The sequence below is a fragment of the Haliaeetus albicilla genome, chromosome 22, assembly GCF_947461875.1.
Source record: "Haliaeetus albicilla chromosome 22, bHalAlb1.1, whole genome shotgun sequence".
NCBI classification, from domain to species: Eukaryota; Metazoa; Chordata; class Aves; order Accipitriformes; family Accipitridae; genus Haliaeetus; species Haliaeetus albicilla.
In genome coordinates, this window is record NC_091504.1 from 9,501,820 (window position 1) to 9,521,528 (window position 19,709).

Below are 19,709 nucleotides of genomic sequence, written 5' to 3' on the forward strand. Positions count from 1 at the left end.
CAACTGTGTAGTAACAGCTATCAAAAACATTTTGATACTTCTGTTTGTTTTAACACTTCTAAGGCTTCAGAAAAAAAATACCTTTTCAACTAAGAAATTAGTTGGTTTTTTAAAGTTAAAGAAAGGAGCAGATATGTTACTAGCATTGCACAAAGCTTCTGTCTTACCAAGATGCGCCATGTGAGCTCTGAGTGAGCTTTGGAAAACACTGTTTCTAAACTCGCTGTTAACAAATGACAAACAAATTGATCATGGATACTCCTCTGCAGCTACCACCATGTTGGTTTGTGTATTGTCACATTTCCTGCCTGAAAAAATAGCCTCAATAGGTTTATTCTGAAAAGCTGTGCTGCAGATGTTTACATAATAATCTTGCATGTGAGAAGAGAGCTGTTTTCTTATACAGGCACAGTTCTGTGTGTACACTTATTCCAGAAGTTGCCCTGTCTAAATAGCATTTCTTGAGTGGGTGCGATCCATCACCGTGGTCTCTGCCATGGCCAAGACCCACGGAGGGGCCAATTTAACTACAAAATGTGAGAATGCTGTAATAAAGTGCAGAGTGGTGACTGCTGTGCCTTCCCATTCTACTAGGCCAACAGAGCCCAGGTATTATGCTTCCAGTGTCAGTGTTTAGATATTGAAGGGATAAATGTGAGCGCAATCCTTCCTGCAGTTCTTGAAGGGGACTGGAGCTGTTCTGGAAGTGCCTTTGAAACACACTTGTTAGCTTTTCAGATCACTCCAGCATAAAATTTCTTTCAGAGGCATTGCATATAAGCTGCTTGTTGTTTAATGAGACACAAAGTGTCTGAGAGAGGTGATGCAGCCTTCAGCAAAGACATCTCTGTGACTCAGTTGCTGTCCCCCAGAACAGGGTTTGCAAGAGTGCTCTGCCCAGGTTCCTTGCCTTTCCAGCTGCTCTACTGCCCAGGCACTCATCTTGTAAGCTTAGATTACCAAGGAATGAGTTCTCACTGAGGATTTAGGAGACTGCTAAGGATTTAAGCTCGTGCCTAAGCCCAGCGCAAGCCCGCTCCTCCTTTCCCAAGGCCGAAGGCCCTGTGTCTGCTCTTGGGACCTAGGAGGCTCCAGCAGCCCGACGGTGCCCCCGGTATGTCCTCACTTCTTGGAAGGGCACCGAGCCCATGTACAGATTTCCAGAGGTCTGCTTTGGTGTCCTCTAGATACTTCTTTCTTAGAAAGCGCTGGCTGCTATCCTGTCTTCTTCACTGAGTTTCTGCGACGAAGGGTCCATGTTGCCCCCCGAGGTGGGCATTTGCTGTCTGCCTGACAGGGATGAGCCTGCCCAGAGCCGCAGAGCTGAAGCCTTGCCTCCCACAGGTACCCCGAGAGAAACCCTTCGCCTGCGGGGAGAGCCTGGCGCAGCGACAGCGTCTCATCCAGCACCGGATAACCCTCACGGGAGAGGCCCTACGCGTGCGGAGAGAGCTTCAGCGTGAGCGCGGAGCGGATCCGGCAGCAGGTAACCCACCCGAGGGGGAGAGGCCCTGCGGCTGCCCGAGCGCGGGGAGGGCTGGCCTCGGCCGAGCCCCGCCTGCCAGAAAGGCCCGGTTTGGCCGGCGGGACGGCCGCGGAGCTCGGCCGCGGGATGGGACCGGCGCCATCCCGGCCTTCGGTGCCGCCATTTTCGGTCGCCTCTGCGCCGCCCGCCATTGGCCGCCGCCGCCGTCACGTGACGCCCCCCTCCGGACGCCGGGATCCGCCGCTGCCGGCGGGGCCGGGCGCAGGTACGGGGCCCCTGTCCGGGGAGAGCCCGGCGGCTCCCCGCCGCCTCCCCGCCGCAGCTGGGAGAGCCCCCCCCCCCCCAGCCCGGCGGCTGCGTTAATTTCCCCGGGGCGGTGCGGGTGCTCACGGGCAGCGGGGCCGTTGGGGTGCTGGGGAGCCCGGGTGGAACCGGGGTCCCAGGTCAGCGGGGAGCTGCTAATTCCCAAGTGCTGAAGCCCCTCTGCTCGTAGCCGTCAGTTAAAGCCCAGGTCGTCTGACCCTCCCCGTTTCTTTTCCCGAAGCAGGACCCCCAGGAGCGGAGCTGGAGATGATCTCCCACAGGGATCAGAAGGAGGAACTGTGGTTCTCCCACCTCCACACCTACGAAGGGAAGGGGAAGACCGTTCTGAGTGGCACCTGTGCAGGTAAGGGGCCGGTGGAATCCTCTGCGAACCTGTCGGTGAGAAAAACGGCTCCAGGATCCCTGAATCCCACCGGAATGCGCAAGAGTGGCAGTACTGGGTCGGACCAGGGTCCTGCCAGGTTTGCCTGCTGTCTCTGACAATGGCCGGTATTGGAGGCGCAGAGAAGAGCAGACAAGGGGTGGTGTGTCCCTGTGTGCTTTCCCAGGCCCAAGCAATCTGTGACTTCAGAAAGTCCTGAACTAGACATGTGACGTCTCAATATCTTGCAGCTCTCTGTGTATTTTTTTGCCTTCCGAAGTTGTGTACATTTTAGCTTTCAGCAAGGAGCTCCACAGCTTATTTAGCTGTTTTGTGAGCTGCCGCCTCCTTTGGTTTGCTCTGAAGCTGCCTTCTAGCAGATCACTGGATGTCAGTAGTTCTTAATTTAGAACAGACGGTGCAGGATGGATCCCTACCCACCTCGCATGCCACTTGTGTTTTTACAGTCCTCAGTGATATCCCCTATCAGCTGTACCTTCTTCCAGCAGAATGGGCAGTTGAGTCATCTCCTATATAGAAGCTGTTCTGTGCCTTTGATCATTCAAATCATGCCTCTGTATCTTCCTCAGCTCTACGGAAATCTGTCCTACCCCTTGCACACAGTCAGGATGTGGGGTTTGAGCAGCAAGGCAGAATTACATTCTCTTTTATTCTCTATTTTTTTCCTAATGGTCCCTAACACGTGACTAGCTGTTTTGTCTGCCTAGAAGCTGCAGTTTTCATCTGTCTGCTCTAACTCCAAGGTGCTATTCCTGAATGATACCAAAAACATCCTAGGCCCGTCCTGGTATAAGTGCAACGTATAGAGCCTGTTCCCCTCTGTGGTTCTTTATGTTTACCTGCAGTGAATGTCCCCTGTCATTCCCCTGTCACCTGGTTGGTCAGTATCAAAAGCTCTGCCACAGTTTATCTTTATAGTCAGCCTTTGTGTCTTTAACCCTGAATGACACAGAATCATCAGCAGTGGTTCCACCTCCCCTTCCCCTCCCTTACCACCTTACTGAGGGTCATTCATCCCACGGCAGCTTAGTTTATCAGTTTTGGTGAGGGACAAAAGTATTTTGGGAGTGCCTTTGGACTCCAGATCTCCCTTTCGCTAATATTGGTGACGCCTCTGAAGAACTCCAAGTGGTTTGTGAAGAAAGACATCTCTTTCCAAAGGCTGTGCCAGCAATTCCCCAGTCTGCCCTCTTTGGCCATCTGTCCATTAATTCTCTTGCTCCAATTTCTGTTTGTTTGCTTGGAATGTTGGGCCCCAGATCTCCCCTCGAGCCCTGGCATCACATCAGCCACCTTCCAGTCCCCCACCAGTGAGGTACCACAGTCAGGAGTCCGGCAGTGTTGTGAGGTCATGTGAACAGCCCTGCTGGGTTAGACCAAAGGTCTGTGTAGCTCCAAGCCCTGTCTTGGGGATTCAGGGACTGGCTAGAAGTGGCTGCCAGGGAGGGGGATAAGATAATCATACAGTGACACCTCCCCAGCACAGTCTACCATCATCCAGCAGCCTGAGGCTTCCTCATGATGGTGGTGTGTTATTTTTAATAGTTCTCATGGCTTTCTCTTCTGTGAACTCTTGAATTCAGTGCCGGAGATGATTGCTGTGTCCTCCCGCTGCTGTGAGACAGGCCAGAGCATCAGCCAAAACTCCTTCTGCTGCTGGCTTCTCTTGAGAAAGACAGATCTAAGGGTACATTTAAGGTGATATTTAGGTTCTCTCTCAACATGTACGCTTACTCTGCTTACCTGGAGCTTGCCTTGTAGCTATAGCACAGGCAGTCTTGGGCATATCAGAGGTCTTACCATCAACCCAGACTGGCATGGGCTGAGGAAGAACCACATTCTTCCTGTCTCTTCTCTTGCTTACTCATTTTTGCCAGTTCAGCCTTATGCTTCCAGTATTAATTCCTCAGCATTGTGAACTTACTCTCCTTCCACTTAAAATACCTCCAGTGAATTCCTGTCATCATGATTTCGATCAGACCCTTTACAGACAACTTGTCTTGGATGCCAGTGAAGGTACCTAGTAGCTCAGAAGTAACAAAAATGGTTGTAGAAGTTGAAAACTGGAGCCATGGCTGTAATCATTTTAATAAGCAGCTTGAAACTCCTGACCTTCCCCAAAAAGTACAGAACACCGTAGAAGACTTGATTCTCCTGTACTTTGAAAGCCTTTTCAAGTTCTGTGTAAAGAACCAAATTTCTGTGTAAGTACCAAAGCTAGCGTGGGTGAAGGGTATCTCTTTGGGCACAACAGCAATAGAACAACTTCACTAGCTCCATTGTCTACTCAGTAAGTCTGACATACAGGTCAAGAGCTTCATGCTGGCCTGCCAGAAATGTCCTCTTCTTATCCTGTCTTTGGATATCATCTTTCTCTTTTCCTCCAGGCCTGGATGGAGTAGCTGCAGACAAATGGAAACGCCTTCATGGTAAATAGCAAAGTTCCAGTTTCTGTTCCTCTCAAGGGATGATTTTAATGGAAACTATATGAGGGAAGAAGTGGCATCACTACCACACCAAACTGCCACAGAAGGTATATGAGGAATTCACTGTGAAATCATACTGTGATGTTTCCTTATACTGACTAGAAAGAGGAAGATTAAACATGTACATGCATCAGTCTAGGCTGAAATTCTAGACTCTCGTTCCTTTATTGCATACTTACGGTTCCATAGTGACTCTCCTCTTCCAAGGCATGCACTTCCTTATCGCAACTCTGCCAGACCACAGGAAGTGCCTGTGGTTTGTACCTCAATCCCACACAACTGATAAGTTACCAGTTCATTTCACAGGAGTTTTCAGAGAACCAGGAGGTAGCCATTGAATCTTTAAGTAGGCAGCTCTGGAGGTCTGCGTGTTTGCAGCTTTAGTCCTCAGCCTGTTCCATATTTTGGGTCTACGTATAGTCAACAGCAAGTCATCCTTCACCCCTGGAAGTCCATACAAAGAGATCATCTAGAAATCTATTTCCCTGATTGAGCTGTCTTTAACCTGGATGTGATGCCTCTCTTCAGAGATGCATGTTGCCGTTTCTACATCCCATGTACATCCATCCCTCTGACATCCATTTATCCTTCCCTGATAGTATAAGGGTACATGCCACACAGGTCCTGTCTTGCCAATTTAGCGTATAAGCCCTCAGTAAGCCTGCAAAGAGCTACATTTCCCCACTGATGGCAAAAGCCACAGTATTGTTGGGGGTACGTGCTTTTGAACCTGCTAGGATGCTGCTCATCAAACCACATTAGAGCAGTGGGCTGGAAGGAGTCACTGCTCTGTGTCAATACCCTAGAAATCTATGCAAGCCCCTCGCCTTGGAAAGACTTTCAGCTGATCTTGAGTATGCGCAGCATAGATTTATATCGGTTATGCTTCTGTAAGACTTTATGTGAATAAGAGGGCAGGGATTTGTTCATTGCCTGTGTCCCAGGAGCCATTCATAACTGTTCAGCTAGCATTACTTCCACTGACTTGCACTACCTTAGTCATCTACGTTTATCAGATTTCTGCAGTGCATAAGCTGGAATCGGCCATGGAGGATCTTCAGCTCACCAACCACCTTCCACAACGGATTTGTTCTGCACCAATGGAAGCATAATTTAACTTTCTTCTGCTCTAAGATTGGCATAAGCCAGGCTCCAGGTGGTCTCCATGTCCCATGCCTTAGGGCCAGCGTCTCCTTTGTGCATCTTCTCCCTCTCTGCTATACTAGCAGCACAAGAGCACAGAGGTTGCATCTGTTGCAACCCAAGTAATGTTCTGCTGAACAAGGCAGTTCTTTATGGCCCTCCTCTGACTCCCAGTTCAACTTTTAATAACATTCTCAGATATAATACCCTGGAAGAGCAGCCATCTTTCCCATTTGAGCACTAAACTTTTCCCTCTAATATGGCAATAATTGCAGTAGATTCAGGTTCTGGCAAAGCATGCAGGGCTATTTCCAGGGTTTGTTCCTGTGAACACTCTGAAAAATCCGCTATGTGGTTTGGAGGGAAATATCAGAACTTTCTGTTCTTAAAGTCAATCTGCTGAATTTTTAGAATTTGGCCTCTTTCAATTTCCCCTGTGCAAAGTTCCCTGTCCTGCCTGTGACTTCTCTCTGGATTCTCATTTTATTGCAGCTGAAGATGGGATTGTGAACAAGAAGGAGGAGAATGCCCACCAATGCATCCCCGGGCCAGTGGAGCCTGAGGGTTTACTCTCAGGACGCTCCAAGGACAACAGTTCCCAGAGTCCTGCACAGGACCTAGTCCTCCCACGCAGGTCAGAAAGGGTTCAGAGACCTCTGGAGAAGAGACAAAGCCGAGTGATGCTGCGTGGAAAAAGTTTCAGGAGGCTGCCAGATATTATCCAGCAGAGAAATCCTTCTGTGGGGAGACTGACGATATGTGGGGACTGTGGGAAAAGCTTCCGGGTGAGCTCCAACCTCGTCCAGCATCGAAGAATCCACACTGGAGAGAAACCTTTCGCCTGTGCCGAGTGCGGGGAGAGTTTCCGGCAGCGGTCACATCTCATCCAGCACCAGAGAATCCACACAGGGGAGAGGCCCTACGAGTGCTCCGAGTGTGGAAAGAGCTTCAGCATGAGCTCGAAGCTGATCCGGCACCAGGTAACTCACACTGGGGAGAAGCCCTACAAGTGTGCCGAGTGTGGGAAGAGCTTCTCTGGGAACTCGCAGCTCGTCCAGCACCAGCGAGTGCACACTGGGGAGAAACCCTATGAGTGCAGCAACTGTGGGAAGAGCTTCAGCGTGAGCTCAGCCCTGACACGACACCAGCGGGTCCACACCGGAGAGAAACCCTATGAGTGCGCGGAGTGCGGGAAGAGCTTCAGCCAGAGCTCCGAGCTCATGAAGCACCAGCGGGTCCACACTGGAGAGAAGCCGTACGAGTGCTCCGAGTGCGGGAAGAGCTTCACCGTGAGTTCAGCCCTCATCCAACACCGACGGTTCCACATGGGTGAGCGCCCCTATGGGTGCTCCGAGTGTGGAAAGAGCTTCACTGTGAGCTCCCACCTCATCCAGCACCGCCGCTTCCACACTGGGGAGCGTCCCTTTGAGTGCACAGAGTGTGGGAAGAGCTTCCTGTGGAGATCAGCCTTGCTCCGGCACCACCGGGTCCACACAGGGGAGAGGCCCTACGCCTGCGCTGACTGTGGGGACAGCTTTCGGCAGAGTGCACATCTCATCCAGCACCGGCGCATCCACACCGGGGAGCGTCCCTATGCCTGTGCTGACTGCGGGAAGGGCTTCACCGTGAGCTCTGCGCTCCTCCGGCACCAGCAGATCCACAGGGTTGGGGAGCCCTAGGAGGGGTGAGAGTGTGAGTGTGGGGAGCAGTTAGGTCTCATACCCTGGGGAGCAAAAACCGGTGTCCCTCTCCCTTCGCTCTACTGACCGCCCTGCTTGCAGATGGTGAAAGCAATTTCTTTCTGGGAGAAAAAGTCCTAAACGAGAGAGGTGGAAGAAGGGGAGAGTTGGTGGAAGGAGCTGAATTGAAGGTTTGGGGAAGAGCCTGTGATGCAGCAGGGGATGGAAGTGGTGTTCGGAGGGATAGCTTTTGGGAGAGGGAGAGAAAGGAAGTAGTTTGAAAAAGCTAGAATGTACATGATGGTGTATTTTAGAGGAAGGTAAATACCTTGCATTTTCTCCGTGTACGCACGTTTTGGACGATTTAGAGAGTGAACTAAACAGACCATCTTCGAGCCTGCAACGCTTTGACTAGGTAACAGCTCTTGCGTTCCCTCCCTGCCACTGCTTTCTTCTGAGGCTCCGAATCGCCTTCCTCAGTCCGTGGGCTGGGCCTGTGGCAGAGAGAAGCCCAAAGCCTGGTGCCCCTCATCCCCCCCCAAGCCCCCTGCCGGGCTGTGTCCCAGGGCGGGCCGCAGGCAGGGGCTGGCAGTCCCAGCGAGGCTCATCGCTGCGTGGGTGTGTGGTACTTGGTGCCCACCTGGGCAGAGAGCCCCCGTGGGACCAGAACTGTGTGTTAGCGAGGCTTGATTATTCCCAAAACCGCCAAATAAAACCATCGTTAAAAACCACCCTTTCCGCCGTCCGCCCTTTACCGCCACAGCTCTCGCCACCGGTCTGGCACCGCCTGCGCCTGCGCGGCCGCCCGCGCCCGGCCGCCCGCGGGGCGGGGCCTCGCGCGACGCTGGAGGTCGCTGACGGCGAGGCGACGGGGGCGGGGCGGGCTAGAGCCCCTCCGTAACAACCCGGCCGCCTCCACCAATCGGCGGCGCCGGCGCGTGCCGTCGGTGGCTCCTGATTGGCCGCCCTGTCACTCCTGGGCAATAAAGCCGGGGCGGCAGGGCTGGGCCTTTGTTTCGCGCCGCGGGGCGGAGGGCAGCCAGCCGGAGGGTGAGTGCGCGCGGCGCGTCTCCATGGTAACGCGGCGGTGCGGGACGGGGCCTGGGCCTGCTCCTGCTCCGGAGGTAACGGGCCTCCCTCTCCCACCGCCCGGGCCGGTACCGGGCTGAGGCCCTCCGGACTTGCCCCCTGTAGGACTTTCCCCCCCCCCGCGGGGCTCTGCTCCGCCGGCGGAGGGAGGGAGGGCGGGCAGGCTCCCCCGGAGCTGCCGCGGGAGGCAGCGTCCCCGGCCTCCCTGCTGCCGGGGGCAGGTGGGCCCGGTACCCTGCGGCGGGGGGAAACGCTCGGTCGTGAAATCCGTGTCAGGGCCGTGTCCTCCGGGGCGGCCGGGCCTGGGAGCAGCGCCCGGCCCCGGGACTCTGCCCCCGGCCCTGCTCTGCCTCTTGCCCTCCCGGCCGCAGGGAGGGCTGTCGCGGCCCTGCCGGCCGCCTGGTCCCGGGCTGCTGGCCGGGCCACCGGCGCGGCGCAGGCCGCGGAAGGACGAGGCTCGGCTCGGCTCGGCTCACCTCAAGCCGCCCGGGGTGTGCAGCGCCCGGCTGCCAGCCCTGTGATCGTGACTAGCCGAGCTCTGGCTGCGTGCCAGGCCAGCGATTGTCAGGCCTCCCTAATCTCTTCCTTCTGTTCCCACGGGCGAGCGCCTGCACAGCAGCTGAGGAAGCGTGCTAGGACAGTTGCCTTGGGGTTCCACAGTGATTCCTATGCGCAGCTTCTGGGGAAGGATGTCCCGGTCCTTTGGGACATGAGTCCTGTACCCAGTTCTCCGGGTGGCGTGGGGGGCACTTGGCTCTTCTCACCCCATTGGAGCTCAGTGATGAGCTTGGAGGACAAAAGCCTCTGAGGCTGCTTGCTGTCCCTACTTTTCCATTTTCGGCTGAAACAGACATCTTGGTCAAGCCTTGTGGTGCCTAGCACTTGTACACAGTGCTGCATTACATATATCAGCTGTAAGTGCCTGTCACGGGCCCTGCCTGGGGTGTCCCTGGCACAGCTGGCTGTGAGCTGGGACAGGCAGGGCAAGCACTGGCTTTCCCCAGAGCAAAGGCTGTTTGATATTTTCATGCGTGACTGTCACACTGCGCTCTTCCTCCCCCCCAGGTCTAACCCTGACTGACTGACTTGTCTGCCCCTCGCGCTGTTCTCCTAACCAGTGTGAGAAAATAGATTTCCTGATGCGCTGCCTGACGTGGGCTGCTTACCAAAGTGCAGAACTGGACGAGACCTGTGAACTCACTAGGAGTTTCCCTCCTCAACCAGTTTGTGGAGGTGCTGGACTGCAGCTCTGGGGGACAGAAGTAGCATTTGCATGGGCACTGCTAGAAGTGTTTTAGACTTGAATTATTGCCTGAATTTTGGCTGTGTCCAGGTGAAGTCTTAAACCTACCTGACAGCAGGTAAGGTAGTATCTTATTCTGTGAGGCTCCGTTTCCAGCAGCAGCCGGTGCCAAATACCTCCCCAGAGGGAGGAGGAGATGTGAAGCTCTCCTGATGTGATTGCCAGGTTACCCTGTGATGATTCTTCAGGCCACTAGGCCTGGGATTCTGGGGTTTGTCTCTGCTGCAGTGATGCTTGGGTAGGTCCAGCCACACTCTGCCACTTGCTAAAGCAAGGATGTAAGCTCTGTGTGTGGGGAAATACCTTGAAGTTGCATGCTAGTTGAACAGCAAACATGAACTCTGTACTGCTTGGGTGTTTGTAAATAATTGAACTTCGTCTGAGGGTGCCCAAGTAAAGCCAGGACTTCCAGTTCTGCTTTCCTGCAGCAGCAGTGTCTACTTCCTTCAAAAGGCATGGTATTATTGGGATTAAGTGTCTTCCGACCCTGAGAAGAGCGGCTGTACATCTTGAGTGTGAAGCTTGCTGTGGAAATGTGTGTAGGGGCAAACTGATTGCTGGCTAGATGAGATAGGCATGTTTTCTTGGAGTGTTTGAACACCATTATTGGGAAATAAATGTTTGGAGTGCTGAGGTGTTCTGTACCAAACCTTCTCTCCACTCTCCAGCCCTGCTATCCAGACTCTTGTAGCTGTTGGATTTCTCCCAAGCAGTCTGCTGTCAGGCCACCGGGAAGGTATGTGTTTACCCTGAACATCAGCCAGGGTCTTCATGAGCAGAGCTCCTCGTAGCAAATGAAATGATGTTCTAGCCTCTGCAGTGGAGGTAGGCAGCTGTCTGAACCTCCCTCTCAGTGTGTACAACACTGCCTCTCTCAGAGGAGCAGCACGCCCTGAGAAACCAGGCCTTTGACCAGTGACCATGCTGTGGGCTTTCAGTTGCCAGTTTTTGAATAAAAGCAATGATGTGTGCTAAGAAATACAATAATTTTGACTTCCCTTCCTCCCAGTTCTCATGCAATATCCTAATAGTGAAAAGGACAGACATTTGATTTGTGCTGATTTGTCTCTTGAATTCATGGCTCATCAGGGAGGTACCTATACTAGAGAAGGTATTGGGAAAAAATCTAAGCTTTCATATTTTCCCATATGTGTACTGTCCTCACCTTGGGCTAAAGGGACTCATGTTGCCACTGCCTGGTGTATTGCTATAGAGATGAATGTGTCAGACTGAGCCTCTAGAAAAAAAAGCTGTGGGAGATAAAAGTCTGAGAGTGCACCAAATTCCTTAAATGACTTTTTGCGTTCTAACCCTTTCTTCCAGCAGCAGCCAGTGCTACTGGAACAACAATTCATTGTTCTGATCAGTTGTGCTTCTACAACAGGCTTGGGTAAAGGCTTCTGAGACCCCATCAGATGTCCCCTGTGTAGCATGGAGAGCAGAGTTCCAGTGTTGGTGAGTGCTGCTAAACACGAGTGTGCTGTGAGGCATGGGTCTGGAGGCTCTAACCAGTAAGTTAGCAGATGTGCCTTGTACAATGATGATCTCAGGAGCCATGCCATGCATGTCTGGCCATTGGGAGCCTTGAACCATTGCTGCGGTTAACTACTAGTTTCTGAGGCTTGATCTGGTGTGTTCCTTTGGGCTGGATTTAATGTCGGCCTTCAGGCCTTTTCCAAGGGATGAGCGGTGCTGAGGTGCTCTTTGAAGCTCTGCTCTCACCTGGTGCTTTGTACCAGTGGCTGTTGCAGGCCTGGCAGTGTGCAGCGGCAGCACACCCTATCTCTAGGACTCTAGCTTTCTGGAAGTATAAGATAAATTGGAACCAGTTCATCTAGTTTAATTTTGGAATCTGCATTTCTTGAAGTGCCTGGCCTGAAATAAGCTGAGCAGCAAGGCAGGGTGTCATGAGAACTTGTGCATCTGTATTGGCAGGAGGCTGGCTAGCTGTGCTGTGAGGCAAGCAGGCTGTTTCCCCCTGTGCCCATGACAGGCTCCCAGCTGAGCCTGGACAGGTAATTTGTCTATTTGCTTTAGTTTCCCTTCCTCATGGCAGGCATTTTCCAATGTTTGAAGCTGAAACTGTGTGGTGAGTGAAGGTAGGTCCTGTTTGCTGACCTGGTGTGTACGTGCTTGCTGTCTAGTGAGTGATCAAACAGACAATACAACACCTGAACATGGTTTCCTCAGATATCTCTGAGCCCTTGTGCTCCTGTGCTTTTCTGCCCCAGCTGCATTATCCTGCCCTAAACTTCTCTGTCCTCAGGGTGGGGAGGCTGCGCCATACCCTGTCCTGCGGGGCAGGGCAATGGGGATGTAGGGCTGCCACCCCTCATGACTTCTGCTACTGCATGTGGCTAGCTGGCATCACAAAGTAATGTGTTTTAGTCAGTCCTCCCCTCGGGAAAGGCTCTGTCCCAGTGAGCCCAAAGGCTGTGTGATCACGGGGGTGAAAGCTTCGCCCTGGTGATGTGTCCTCCAAACTGAGTGCTGTGCCAGAGGGCCTTGCTGTGCTGCACCCCAGGATGGGTGCTCAGACCTGGCTCCTGGACGAGTCCTGTGCCAGAGAGTGGCTGTAAAACAGGGCTTAGAAACTCAGGGGTGAGGAACCGGAGGGCAATTGATTTACAACTGGTGTGCTTCATGTGAGCTGGGAGCCAGCAACTGATGTGCTGGTGCTGGCCCTGTGCTAATGAGCTTGGCAAGCTCACAGCTGCTTGTCTGCTGTTCTCCCAGCCCCCAGGCATGGGCTGAGCAGCAAGCCTGTGGATGCAGCCCACCAAGGGGATGGAACTAAAGTGGGAAAGCTCTCTTGTAGTGAGTTGTCCTGGTTTCGGTTGGGATAGAGTTAATTTTCTTTCTAGTAGCTGATATAGTGTTATGTTTTGGATTTAGGATGAGAAGAATGTTGATAACACCAATGTTTTCAGCTGTTGCTAAGTAGTGTTTATACTAAGTCAAGGATTTTTCAGCTCCTCATGCCCAGCCAGCAAGAAGGCTGGAGGGGAACAAGGGGTTGGGGGGGGCACAGCTAGGACAGCTGACCCAAACTGGCCAAAGGCATATTCCATACCATGTGATGTCATGACCAGTATATAAGCTGGGGGGAGTTGGCCTGGAGGGGCATCACTGATCGGGAACTAACTGGGCATCAGTCAGAGAGTGGTGAGCGATTGCATTGTGCATCACTTGTTTTGTATATTCCAGTTCTTTTATTATTGTTATCTTATTATCATCATCATCATTATTATTTTCTTCCTTTCTGTCCTATTAAACTGTGTTTATCTCAACCCACAAGTTTTACTTTTTTTCCAATTCTCTCCCCCATCCAACTGGGAGCAGGGAGGAGTGACCAAGCGGCTGCATAGTGCTTAGTTGCCGGCTGGGGTTAAACCATGACATGAGTGCTTTCTGAAGAGCCAGCAAGCAGCTTAGTTCCTTGCTCATCTGGCAAGGCTGCCTGCAAGGTGGTGGTGCTCTGTGCAAAGCTGATTACAGGTCCATTTTATAAATGAGGTGGTTGGATTTCTGGCTTGACAGGGGTACTCGGCTAAAATAAGCCAGGTGTCTTGCTCCTGCTTCTGGGTAAGTCTTGTGTATCCAGCTACATCTGAGGAGATTTTTTTTCCTTTTGCAAAAGAGGAGGAAGAACACAGTTACTTCCAGGGTTTGAAGTAAACCCTGCTAGGCAGGAGAGGAGCGTGTGAGTGGTAGCAGGAGCTATCTGCAGCTCACTCTGTTCAGAGAGCAGCCGCTTTGACTCTTCATGCAGCACAGCCCAGGAAAGGCAGAGCAGTGCAATTTGCCCCTGCTTTGGAAGTTCCTCTTCATATACTCAGTCGCAGGGAAGGCTTTTGTTTCCCCTGTGAGCTGCCCGACTTCAGAGCTCAGCTGCCGTAATGTGCTGCTGCTTTCTTGCAGGAGAAGCTCTGTGGAAACGAAGTAGCTTGTTCTTCCTCCTGACTGAAGGACAGGTGCTTCCCTTTCCAGTTACTCTGCTCAGAGTCTAACATTGGATGAGATATTTGGTAGCACCAGTGGAAGGCAGCTTGCTCACAATTTCAATGCAGATTGCTGACATGGAGGTCTCTGATCTTCTTCAGCCAGGAGCCATCCTGAAGTCGGGAACCTAATGCAGGCTGCTTGCTGCATTGTAGGTCTTCCCTGAGGTTAATATTTTGTGAACTGGGTGCTAGTGTTGAGGTTCATCTGAGGTAGCTGAACTGAACAAGCAAGACTGCTTCCTTGAAAGTGCCTGGTGTGCAGTGGAAATGTCCTGTGGCTGCTCCTCACCGCCCTGCGTGGTGGAGCAGCTCAGAGGCTCCTTGCTAGACTGCTCAGCATTTCATACCCATCCCTCTAAAACCCCTCTCTAATTTTGCCTTTCAGATTGCCTAATCTCCAGCACTGACCAGTGATGCCATCAGCTATGGAGGGCTCAGAGGGGGGAGAAGAAGGGGAAATCTTGCACTATGAGGAAACAGAAGATGACAATGTCAGGTGAGTGCTGCCTCACAACACGGCATAGACACAGTCTTGGGCAAGGCAGGACACCTTCCAGGTAAAGGAGTGATCTTTCTCCTCATCTGAAAAGGAGCAAGGGACTCCAAAAGGTGAACAATTAAATATACGTGCAGTAAAATGTGTTTAATCAAACTGTACTGGAAGGGTGGAAGGGATGGGAAGGAGCTGTCTGGCTAAGGCTGACAACAAGCAGTTATTTTTTTAGCCTCTACTATCAAAGTAGCATTCAGAAACACTTTGACTGTTTGGCAGTTACATTTGTACCTTCCTGGCCAAGATGAGCCAGTTTTCCATGGCTTCTGGGCAGTCTCATATGACAGCAGCTTGTTTTGAAAGATGACTCTAGAGGTGAACTGTGCTCCAGTGAGCTGCCCCTCTTGCCTTTGCAGAATACGCGCTGGTCTAGGCAAGGATCTTTGGTTCTTTTCTTGGAGGTTAGTTTAAAAGCCAAGGCTTGAGATTTGGAAAATGGGAAGGGTGAATACGGTGCTTCCCAGAACACCTAGATAGGCTGGTTGACTTCTCTTTGACTTAACTTCTTATGAAACTGAGCCTGTCAATGCTACCTGGCTCTCCCAGCATGTCCAGGCCTTGTCTAGCCTGTCGGCTGCAGTGTTCAGCCACTTGGTAGGTCTGGAGTGTTCAAAGTCTGTTTCTTTTACAGCTAACATGAACATGCTATCTGTAGCAAGCCAGTGCACTTTGGCATAATTTTGAGTGAGTGTAGATGTTGATAACACTGTACCAAACTCCAGGTAGGTGCAGTGGCTATAACCTAAAATCACAGTGGTTTGTGTTTTTTGGGGGGGGGTTTATTTGGTTTTTTTTTTTTTTTTTTGGAAAGACAACTTGTAGAAACCTGCAAAAACAGTGTGATTCAGGATACATAAACTTTTTAAGGGTGTTTTTGCCCTGTTTTGCCATTGGCTCTCATCTCCTCTCCTGCAGTTGATACCCAAGTCGGAAAAGCTAGGGTCCTGCCTGTGAATGCATCTGCTCTTACCTGAGCCTTTCTCCTTCTCCAGAGTAACCACGGAGGACACCACCAAGGCTCCTGTGCCCTTTAGCCTGCTCTTCATGTACTCAGGGCCTCCTTTTGTAGTATTGTTGGGGCTCACATGGATGAGAAGCAAAAGTAATGGTGCAGGGATCAGAGGATCCTTGGCAATTGCTTTAGCCTCCTGGGTCTGAGACCCTGGTAAGCCCCGACCCTCCCAGAATGGCAAGTCTGGTTGGCACATGGGCATCCGCATCTGCGGAAGGAGCCTCTGGCTGCTGCCATCCTGCTGCTTCCTCCTGGTAGTGCCAGCTCCAGCCTGTGGGGCTGGCCTGAGGGGTCCCACCTTGTACCTTCTCCAAACTCAGCCTGAGATGGTAGGGAGTGGGGGGATCCCTCCAAACACAGCAGGGACAAACTCATTACTGCGTATGGAAGTGGAGTGAAAGGAGCTCTCCCTGTTTGTCTGCAGTCCCACTGACCTTTCAGAGCTGCTGAAGGAGGGGACTAAGGAATCCCACGACCGTGCAGAGAACACGCAGTTTGTCAAAGACTTTCTGAAAGGACGGATCAAGAAGGAGCTCTTCAAGGTGAGTGCTGCTCTGCTCCTATGGCAAAGAAGCTCTCTGACATACCCAGTGACTAATGCAGACTGAGGCAGAGCCCCACAGCCCTATGTGTAGGGGGTGGGGAGGAGTCCAGTTTCTAAGTGGTATAGTTATAACTAGAGGAGGGCCCTTGTCCAGGACTTCTGCCTGGTGTGTCCTACAGCTGGGACCCAGCGGGGTGAGGAACATGCTGCCCCAGCACAAGTTTGATTAGGTGGTAGTGCTGGGCTTCTGGCCACGCGTCTGCTGTCTGCTCAAGGCAGGTGTGGCTGCAGCACAGATACTGGTGGCCTAAGCTGTTCAGGAGTGAAATCCTGGTGAGATTACAGCACTTACTCCAGCCTCTGATGAAGTCTAGGATGTTTTCCATAGACTTCAGGTTGGATTGCTTTCTCTTCTGTACAGAAGAGATGGTATTCTGGGTCTGAGCAGCACTGTCTGATCCTGAAGGTCTTCGTATATACAGTAGTCTCCTGCAGCATAAGGCTGTTGGTGCTAGTTGTACCTTTTGGATTAAGTTTGTCCCTGTGCCTTGCTGTCAAGGTGATAGGAGGCCAAGAGCACACAGTTGGCAACATTAGACTGATTCTTAGCTCATGCTCTGTAGGCATTGCTGTTATGAATGTAGATAGAAAAGAGCCTCTGGTCCTTCAAGGGACACATGCCTGGTATGGGCTTTCCAGGCTGGTTTTGCGTCAAGCCTGGGTGTTTCTTCCTTGTTTGCCCCAACTCCATGCAGGGTGGGAGTAGTCACAAGGTGGGATGTGCCGATCTAGTGAATGGCTTCTCACATTAGCTGTGCTTTGTCCGTAGCTGGCCACGGTGGCACTTTACTTCACATACTCTGCTCTGGAAGAGGAAATAGATCGCAACAAGGACAACCCAGTCTTTGCTCCTCTGTATTTCCCCCTAGAGCTTCACCGGAGAGAAGCGTTGGTCAAAGACCTGAAATACTTCTATGGAGAAGACTGGAAAGAGAAGATCCAGTGTTCAGAGGCAACTCGGCACTATGTCGACAGAATCCATCATGTGGGACAGCACGAGCCAGAGCTGCTAGTGGCTCATGCTTACACACGCTACATGGGAGACCTCTCGGGTGGCCAAGTGCTGAAGAAGGTAGCCCAGAGGGCCCTGAAGTTGCCCAGTACTGAAGAAGGGATCCAATTCTACGTGTTTGACAATGTTTCCAATGCGCAGCAGTTCAAGCAGCTCTACAGAGCGAGGATGAATGCTCTAGACTTGGACAGGAACACCAGGGAAAGGATTGTGGAAGAGGCCAACCAAGCCTTCAGACTCAACATGCAGGTACTAGCTCCCTTGAGCCCCTGTATGTGTAGGTGCTGCTGCTTTCAGGTCTGGACCAACTCTTAGGCCCGGGTTAATTCAGTCAAACTGCTCATCCAGGCAACGTGGTTTGGGTCTGAGACCACCTGAGCCCCTCCATCTGGTGCAGGTGGGATTCTGGTTTGAATGGCTCTTCCGCTAACTTCAGGAGACATGGCCGGTGTTGGGCAGGAATTCCTCCCGTGTTCCAACACCACAGCTGAGCCTTAGATTAGGGCAAAATTGAGATGACTTCACTACAAGATTCCTGTGGGCTGTGTGGCTCTGAAGCAGTTGGGGGAGCAGAGCTATTGCTCCAAGACGGCCTCAAACCTGAGCATATTGCAGTGCACTGGTTACAATTCATCCCGTCTCATGTCTGACATTGCCCAATGGCCAAATATGTCTGTAGCCTCTTGTTCCTTCCCACAATATTTGCCTTTCATAAAATCTGACTGAGCTGCCACTTGCCCTAGGGGGATGAACGTAGTCTTAGCTACTGGATGGAAGCTTTAATCTGTGCCTGTAGCAGGTCACTGTGGTTTAAGCTGGCCAGAAACGTGGTGGGATGTGATTGTCTCCTTTGTCAGGATCCTTGGGGAAACACCTGGCAGCAGAGGTGGAGGGGCTGCCTGGCCACTGCACTGATCCCCAGGGAGGGTCTGCAGCAGGGAGTGGAGAGTGTGTTACCTCCTGCTCCCACCCACAGGAGGCTGGGAGGTGAACAGCAGGGTGATCCTGCGTCTGTCTCACTCCTGGGTCTGACTTGATGCTCTTGGAATGGGCTGTGCCTCCTTGGAGCTGTGGCATGTGCCAGATGTCACCACAGGTCTGCCTGCAAGGTGCTCTGAAATGAGTAGCACATGCTGGCTTTGTGGGGAGGGAGGCAGAAGTGGCTTTTGCCTGTTCTCCAGATCATTCCACAGGTCCGGATGAAAGCTGCCTGGCTCTGCCCACTTCATCTACTCACTGTGACCACTTGCAGGTATTTGATGAACTGGACAAGATTGGCAGGTCACTGACAGAAGAAGCCCAGGACGGTGGCCTTCCAGTCCACGATGGAAAAGGAGACCTACGCAAATGCCCTTACTACACAGACAAACTAGGTAGGTCGGGGGCAACAACAGAGCTGCCACACACATATGGCACAAGACTTGCAGCACTAATGGTGCTTTCTGTGTTCTGGCAGGCAAGGCAGGACCCGGCTGCCCCTATCACGCTGCCATGGCCCTGGCAAAGCAGCCCCTAGTACAGCTGATCCTGGCAGCCTGTGTGGCTGTGGCAGCAGGAGCTGCAGCCTGGTACATCATGTGATGGGAAGAGCGGCGTGTGGCTCTAAATGGTGGCAAGGGGAGAGGCATGCGCCCTGTTCTTCTTCAAACTGTTCCCTTGCTGTTGGTGGTGAGTTGGCTGCAGGGTGGAAGTAAGAAAATAAACAGGAATCCTGCGGGACTGTCAAAGACTTTCCACACCAATAATGCAAGCATTGTAATATAATGTCTTTAGCTGACTAGTGTACAGGACTGATCTGGTGTGAGGATTCTACTTCAGCACTGCCCTACCCAGGCTGGGGCGGGCAGCTTTTAAGGCTAGAGATGTCTTGTCTTATACTGGCAAAAGCTTCATGTGCTTGGCTTTTCATCTGCTTCCCAGGAGCAGTCACTGGAGGGAGTTTCCTGCCCTGGGCTGGAACCTTGAGAATGTGTCATCGGTCTTTTCAGTGGAGAGCACTTGCTTTCCTACCCTGAGAAACTGATGTTTCAATCGTGCTGCAGTAGCTGTGCTGTGGAGCTGCTAGCTCAGAGGAGTGTTGCAGTGTCCTGGGGACCAAGTCTAACTGGTGTTGGAGGAAGCTCCCTGGGGGTGGGGACAGGACTGGAGGGGGGGCGGGGGGGGGGTATGAAGGTGACAAATGTGTATTGTGCAACACTGGGGTTGGGGGTGATTGGGTTTTTTTCTGAAGCCTTGATGGGAATAAAAAGTTGCAATGCTGTTAGCTGGGGAAAGCCAAAAGCACATCACTGGGAGAATAAGTGAACTGTGTGGGGGGGATGCGGAAGGCTGGGGAGGGGGCTAATAGGGAGAAGCGGAGGGGGTACAGGCTCCCACGCTACTGTACTTGTCTCTGATTCATGCACTTGCTAAGACACTCCTGCCCTTACACCCCACTCTGTCCCTGCTGGCTCCCCTTATGTTTCCCCCAGCTCCTTGTGGGGAGGGGACCTACTGCCCCTGCTCAAAGGGCACAGCCAGATGCTGTGACAGCCCGGGGCTTTCCTTTGGTGAGCGGGCTCTGGCTCTGCTGGGGGCAGTGGTTCCCTAGAGGCAGGCGAGAAGCTCTGGGTCCCACAGCTGCCCCTTGCTC

At 52.3% G+C, this 19,709-nt stretch overlaps 2 protein-coding genes across 4 annotated transcripts; both read left to right on the forward strand.

Annotated features, from left to right (window-relative positions):
- The first annotated feature begins 1,291 nt into the window (after positions 1-1,291).
- LOC104320306 (zinc finger protein 436) lies at positions 1,292-8,231 on the forward strand. Its single transcript, XM_069809763.1, has 3 exons — positions 1,292-1,486; positions 2,031-2,153; positions 6,314-8,231. The coding sequence occupies exons 1-3, from the start codon at positions 1,300-1,302 to the stop codon at positions 7,498-7,500; spliced, it is 1,497 nt and encodes a 498-aa protein (XP_069665864.1). The 5' UTR covers positions 1,292-1,299; the 3' UTR covers positions 7,501-8,231.
- Positions 2,039-18,854, forward strand: HMOX2 (heme oxygenase 2). 3 transcript variants are annotated; one of them, XM_009917496.2, is made up of 8 exons: positions 9,081-9,503; positions 10,561-10,628; positions 11,277-11,347; positions 14,282-14,392; positions 15,886-16,003; positions 16,835-17,326; positions 18,330-18,450; positions 18,534-18,854. In XM_009917496.2, exons 4-8 carry the CDS (start codon positions 14,310-14,312, stop codon positions 18,656-18,658), a joined length of 939 nt encoding a protein of 312 aa, XP_009915798.2. In that variant the 5' UTR covers positions 9,081-9,503; positions 10,561-10,628; positions 11,277-11,347; positions 14,282-14,309; the 3' UTR covers positions 18,659-18,854. The 3 variants fall into 3 exon arrangements, with proteins under 3 accessions (XP_069665865.1, XP_069665866.1, XP_009915798.2); XM_069809764.1 differs by lacking the exons at positions 9,081-9,503; positions 10,561-10,628; positions 11,277-11,347 and adding an exon at positions 2,039-2,153; XM_069809765.1 differs by lacking the exons at positions 9,081-9,503; positions 10,561-10,628; positions 11,277-11,347 and adding an exon at positions 8,468-8,550.
- Positions 18,855-19,709: the final 855 nt, after the last annotated feature.